This window comes from Anarrhichthys ocellatus, unplaced genomic scaffold (genome assembly GCF_004355925.1).
Source record: "Anarrhichthys ocellatus isolate YVR2014 unplaced genomic scaffold, GSC_Weel_1.0 scaffold27, whole genome shotgun sequence".
NCBI lineage: Eukaryota > Metazoa > Chordata > Actinopteri > Perciformes > Anarhichadidae > Anarrhichthys > Anarrhichthys ocellatus.
The window spans coordinates 5,437,961-5,444,408 of NW_022280057.1; the positions used below are offsets into that span (position 1 = coordinate 5,437,961).

General features: G+C 42.3%; 1 protein-coding gene across 1 annotated transcript; it reads left to right on the forward strand.

Moving 5' to 3' along the window:
- The first annotated feature begins 396 nt into the window (after positions 1-396).
- On the forward strand, positions 397-4,025 carry LOC116391902 (macrophage migration inhibitory factor-like). The gene is made up of 3 exons (XM_031862895.1): positions 397-736; positions 3,407-3,579; positions 3,740-4,025. The coding sequence occupies exons 1-3, from the start codon at positions 629-631 to the stop codon at positions 3,804-3,806; spliced, it is 348 nt and encodes a 115-aa protein (XP_031718755.1). The 5' UTR covers positions 397-628; the 3' UTR covers positions 3,807-4,025.
- Positions 4,026-6,448: the final 2,423 nt, after the last annotated feature.

The window sequence follows — 6,448 nt, forward strand, 5'->3', positions numbered from 1 at the left end:
AAATTAGTCTCTGTTGTCCTTGATTGTGTGTCTGAGAAAGACAAACTACAAGCAAAGTATTTTTTATTAGATTCAACTCCGGAAAACACCCAAAAGTATGTTATTATTATCACAGTTTATTTCAATGACAACCATGACCTAGAGGTGAAACGGCGACTGTATAATTTCACGGTTAAGGTGTGTTGTTGCTCGGATGTTCACACGCACGGAGATACGATGACAAAGGAAAGCACCATCTAACTTCTGCCCTCTCTCTCTCACCGCCTCTGCTCCTCGCCTCCTTCAGCACTGCTCAATGATGCTTGAGAACACTGCGCATGCCCAGTACCGTAATTATCCTACACTCTAGAACTACCGCACCCAAAAACATTTTTTTCAAAATATCCTGCATTATTTTGTTGTCAATTTGATGTCATTATTTCATTAGGAAATAACAAAAAAAATACGTATCTTCCACATGGTTGGCGTTTCGTTTAGCGTGTCAACAGAAGGGTCTTCCAGGATGGCTGGAGGCGCTGTGGTCAGTTTTTCACATGGTGGCACGCTCTACAAGGGAGGAAGAAAAGTATTTTTCTTCCGTCTGTAGGCAGCAGAGAACTGGGAGAGACTACACTTTTACGGAGCAATCATGCCGATGTTCGTGGTGAACACCAACGTGGCCAAAGGCGAGGTACCGACGGCTCTGCTGTCCGAGGTGACCGAGGAGCTGGCCAAAGCTATGGGCAAACCTGCAGAGGTAACGTTGGGCCAGGGGCGCACTGATCCCTGCAGGATCTATGTCTTCACTATGAAACTAAAGGGTTATCTGCCTTCATTATGTCCCATATAAATCAGCTCGATGGGTTAACGTTTTCTGCTGAGGGATATAAGACCAACTCCTGAAGCCTGATATCCATTTAACTGCAGCTAAAAGTAGAGATGATACATTACATGAGTCTATGTCTGAAGCTAGCTTCTTATGCAAGTATGCAAACTTCGTCGTGACTGTTGTTTGTAGAGATAGCATGAGTAGATGATTGATCAGCAGCGTCAGTAACAATATAAACCCTCGGGTTAAATGCATATCTTCTGTCATGGCATACAAACTGCTGCTGACTACGTTTATTAAAAATACGACTCAATGCAAAATCCTTTTAGAAAGTTCAAAATGTGTATTTTTTTGCCACCAAAACTTAGTTTGTATCATTGATGGGTACATGTTTCCTGACATATACAACATAAAAGGAAATGGACTGCCCATAAATTAAATATTTAAAATATAGGTTTCAATTGAAGTCGGGCGTAGCTACCACTGTCTGTTTCTGGTAATTGGGAGATTTTAGCAAGCAGTTCTCTAACATGGTGAGTTTTGAAGGTGTTGAAGAAATCATTCAAGTCCAGTTCAGAAGTTGCTGTGGTGTTGTGAGTTTATAATAGCATGCCGGTGTTACGTCCCTACTGGTTTCTGGACCTACTGGTTTCCCTTCCGTGCGTGTGTTGTGTTCGCTTAACAGCTGCAGCGGTTTTCTGCCTCTGTCGCCTGATTCGTCACACATTCACAAACATATTGCTGGAGATCTAAAAGACACATCTCATATCAATTGCAGGGATTACGATTGTATAAGTTAGCACTGCATCACAGCCACGTATGAAGAAATACATAGAAGAAAATACATTTATGCAAAGATCACAACAACCTGGATTCGAACCCTGGCGAGTAAAACAGTAAAACTTCTTAAGGCGGTCGCGCTACGCGGTCCGCCACTTGTTTTGGTTTGGTTTAGGTTGACCTGAAACAACTGGTTTCCTGGGGCGTATCTTCGAACAAAACCTTATCAATGCTTTTTCGCGAGGCTTTGTCCATACACCACCAACGCATTTTGACAAAAACAAATGTACTTTTGTGACGATTATACAGTGACGATCGTACTTTGAAAATACACTAAATAATTGCGAACTCTTGTTCGGTCGGTCAGGATACGTTTTGGGGCGCCATGCTTAAAACATATATATTATGCACAATGTCACTACTTCAGCTCTCTTAGTTGTTAGAGGGTAGACTTCTAGCCACTTTGTGAAGTAGTCCACACACATACGTAACCATTGTTGGTGCATTTCAGCTTGCCAGCTAGATCCATCTGAAGGGCTCAGTCACCCTAGAATGCAAACCAAAGCTTACACCAACAAGACTTCATACAACATGTTAAATTTAATGTTTATTCACCTCTACGGGTTATACTGAATTTTCTCACAGAGGTCCTGTTTTTCTGGCAGGCATCACATTGGGCAATCTGACCAACCGTGGCAAAGAATTTGTCAACAAAGTAAGTTGATTTCGGAGACAAGAGTTCGCAATTATTTAGTGTATTTTCAAAGTACGATCGTCACTGTATAATGCGTCAAAATGCGTTGGTGGTGTATGGTCGAAGCCTCGCGAAAAAGCATTGATAAATATGTTTGGAAGTGTTCGGATAGATGCCCAAGGAAACCAGTTGTTTCAGTTCACCCTAAACCAAAACGTTCCCTGGGCAGTAACCAGGTATGAGCTAATGGATAAATGACTACTTCATCTGTCAGAGTAAGTGGCGGACCGCGTAGCGCGACCGCCTTAAGGAGTTTTACTGTTTTACTCGCCAGAGTTCGAATCCAGGTTGTTGCGATCTTTGCATAAATGTATTTTCTTCTATGTATTTCTTCATACGTGGCTGTGATGCAGTGCTAACTTATACAATCGTAATCCCTGCAATTGATATGAGATGTGTCTTTTAGATCTCCAGCAATATGTTTGTGAATGTGTGACGAATCAGGCGACAGAGGCAGAAAACCGCTGCAGCTGTTAAGCGAACACAACACACGCACGGAAGGGAAACCAGTAGGTCCAGAAACCAGTAGGGACGTAACACCGGCAAACTGGTGACCTCACCGACACAGAGCAGATTTGAGCCGGTAGGTTGACCCCGAACAAATGAAGACAGAAGCATTTAATACAGGGAGCGAGAGCAGTGTTCAGACTGTATGTAAATACTAGGAAACAGAGGTAAGGGGGAGATTATGACAAAGGGCAGGAAGAGGGGCATTCACATTCAGACCTGCAGGAAGGACACACAGTGGCACAGTAGGGGGCCTGAAGTAACACCCAGGCGTCATTCGGTTAGTACATCTGGACTGGCCACAATGTGTATTCTTCATCAAAGGCTAATTCTAAAAGGTTCATGTTTAATGTATGTTAAATTTGGATCTTTTTAGGTAACACATGTCAAGATAATTTCAGCATCTCTCCACCAGAATAATATTAATCAGCATTTAGACCATTTTGTAGGGAAATACTACTGTAGAGTTAAAGTAAATAAGTCTTCAGGTTGGGTTTGCAGTGGGACTTCACTATTTCAGAAGTCCTGACCCCCGTTTTGTGTCTTGCATATTCCAGAAAGTTGCTGTGCATGTCATCTCTGACCAAATAATGATGTTTGGAGGAAAGGGAGACCCCTGCGCAGTCTGCTCCCTCCACAGTATTGGCAAGATAGACGGTGATTACAACAAGCAATACTCTAAGCTGCTGTGTGGACTGCTCAACAAACACCTGGGCATCTCTCCTGACAGGTATAGCAAATACACAGCAACCGCTACATGTACTGCACATCATGTGATAAATAAAGTATAACATGGTGATGGAAACACACAGACTCAAATACCCCTGTGCCTCACATAACTTGCTCTACATTAATGTTCATTAACCTATTTCTCTTTGTGTCTGTTTCAGGATTTACATTAACTTCTTTGATGTGGATGCAGTCAATGTGGCCCGGAACAGCACTACCATTGGCTGAGAAGGAGGTTAACCCACTGAAATAGAAGATAATTCCAGTATTTTCCTATTTGTATGAGCATAGTTAAAACAGACCGTGAAGTGAAGATGCAAAGATACCTGGTAATTGCAAGGCCAGTATGCCGTATGGCAATTTTATAAGCACTTAGCTGGACCATTTAGTCTAGCACTGATCCTTTTTTCCAGAAATTGCAATAAATAAAACTCTGCAGACCATAAATGAATCTCTGTTGTCCTTTGATTGTCTGTCTGACAAAGACATACTAAACAACACATTTTTTATTAAATTCAACTCCAGAAAAACACCCAGTGAAAAAGAATATACCTTTTTCAATGCCTACAAGCACGACACCAGGCTTCATCTTAACTTGCCACCTCTCTGAGCCTCTGAACCATGTGAACAATTAAAAATAAGATAAAGGAATACATTAGAGAAACCTACTACCTACAGAAAAGCCTACTTTTGGCCCAAAAGAGTGAAAAAGAGCTGTCAATTATCTACTCTGCAGCTTACTTGAAACTATCTGTCTCAACTGATAACCTATCGACCTTTGCTTGTCCACATTGAACCAAGTGTGCGCCGATGTTGTGAAACTATTGTTTGCCTGGTGTTCCTGTGGGAATGTTAATTTTAATACTCAAATTAATTTGCATAACTGATTTCTTGCTGTTTGAGGGGAAGTCAGAATTGTTTGTTTTTTACAGTAAAAAGGCAAACAAACTATGCCTTAGCATGCCTATGATAAGGGGGACATTTTATCCTCATGTCCTTTTGGTGTTATATATTTGTATTCTCATATTGTACAGGTTGCTTTTACACAGTGGGGTTTAGCAGTCAACACAAAAACCATAACTTTTTTAATCTTATTGCTTTAATCGAATAATAGAGCGGATGAATCATGTTATTGTGTGACATAAAGTAGTTCTAGCAGCAGAGCACACAATATGATCAACACGCTGTTGGACGCATTAGCTATGCAAACCTTTTGTAATCCTGTCTGAACAACACAGATTGCATGTCCTTGTAATTTTGTGTCCACCTTGTCACCATGAACTTTTGATTTATTCTTAATTGAAAAATATATATAAGTATTTTTATCAGTTATTTCAATGGAATCAGTTTCCTTAAACTTGAGAGTAATCTATTACAACTTGTTTGTATAACTTAAATTACCGTCATTTTACTAACAACTATCTCGTGTACAACAAGTACTAACCGGTGCAGTATAGCAACCGTGACGTGGTACTGACGTAACCTTTCCCTCCCTCTTGGGGATGTCGGGTGAAAATGGCGTATGGACAGTTTTAACGTTAGCGGGTCTGTTGGCTACACGTTGACTAACTAACGACACACAGACGCGGCGGACTAACGCGTTGAGGTGCCAGATGTGGACGGAGTTGTTGAACTGTTGGTGTAGTTTCTGTGGTTCGGACGAAGTTAATCGTCGTAGAAGGACAGCAGCTCTCCTCGTGCCGAGCGGTCAGTATATATTTCGCATAGATGGTCAATGTCCCGCCATGTGGACTCCATACAACCTATATTCTCAGCTTGCAACGCACGTTTGCAGTTTTTGTCATCGCAATGTCTCCTGGTGTTAAATATGGTCATCGTGTGTGCGTAACGTTAGCAGGAACCGCTGTCGTCGAAAGCGAAATCTATTAAACGTTCGTTGTTAAATGCGCATAGGTAGCGTTAACCGTGATGTGATTCAGAAAGATGAGTATAGGTTATTCATCTAGGTTTCATTGTTTAGCTGTGAAGCCAGCATTACCGGGGATTTGTTCATTGTGACGTTGTTTTGTAGACATTTAATGGCTGGCACCTCTTGGCGCTAAATCCCGATGCTCATGCCTAATGCCACTTTGTGATTGTTGACGTCCAAACAGTCTTACAGTCTGTGTTGTTGCTGGTGAATGACCCACTTTGTCCTCAAGTCAAAACATCAGAGGTCCATCGTCATATGCTTGAAACAATGTGAAGGCTATGAGGCAGTTAGGTGGGTTGATGGGAAAGGAGAGCGTCCCTCTTCCTGGGTTTAGAAAACACACCTAAACTGATCTCTAACCTCTCTCTTTAGGGTCACGTGGTGGTGGGAAGGGACCAGTACTCCTCGATCTGAAACATCTGTAAGCTGCTCCCACCCATCTTCAAAGATGTCTGACTTTCTGACCAGAGCGTTCCGGGCCCAGCTGACCACGAGCATGGACTCGGTCCTGAGGAGAGCCGTGTTTGAAGTAATGATGCTCTTTGAGAACAGTCTCCGTGACCATCAAATGGAGCTGGGGCAGAAAGGAGAGGAGGTCGCCCAACTTAAAATAAAGTTGCAGAGAGCCGAGGTCAAGCTGACCGAAATTGAGCGCGGCGGTGACAGAGGAACGGAGACGAGGAAACGAGAGCCCGAAGACGTCCCGAGCGGCCCCGAACAAACTTCTGATGTTCCTGAGATTGATTTTGAAGGTATAGCGTTCAAATGAGGTGAATCACCTGACACAATATGCTGCGTGGAAGACATCTCATGAGAAAATATACATAAGAGCTACATTATAGAGAGAAATACGGTAACTTCGGTAGCACAGAGAAAGCCTTTTTAACTGTACGCATGTCTAAACATTCAGTCAAATGAATCCCAACATTATATGTCT

Excerpts from the sequence above, each read along its gene's own strand:
- LOC116391902 (XM_031862895.1), top strand. The coding sequence starts at position 629 with ATGCCGATGTTCGTGGTGAACACCAACGTGGCCAAAGGCGAGGTACCG. Across the intron at positions 737-3,406 it reads CTATGGGCAAACCTGCAGAG|AAAGTTGCTGTGCATGTCAT; the intron begins GTAACGTTGGGC and ends TGCATATTCCAG. Across the intron at positions 3,580-3,739 it reads CTGGGCATCTCTCCTGACAG|GATTTACATTAACTTCTTTG; the intron begins GTATAGCAAATA and ends TGTCTGTTTCAG.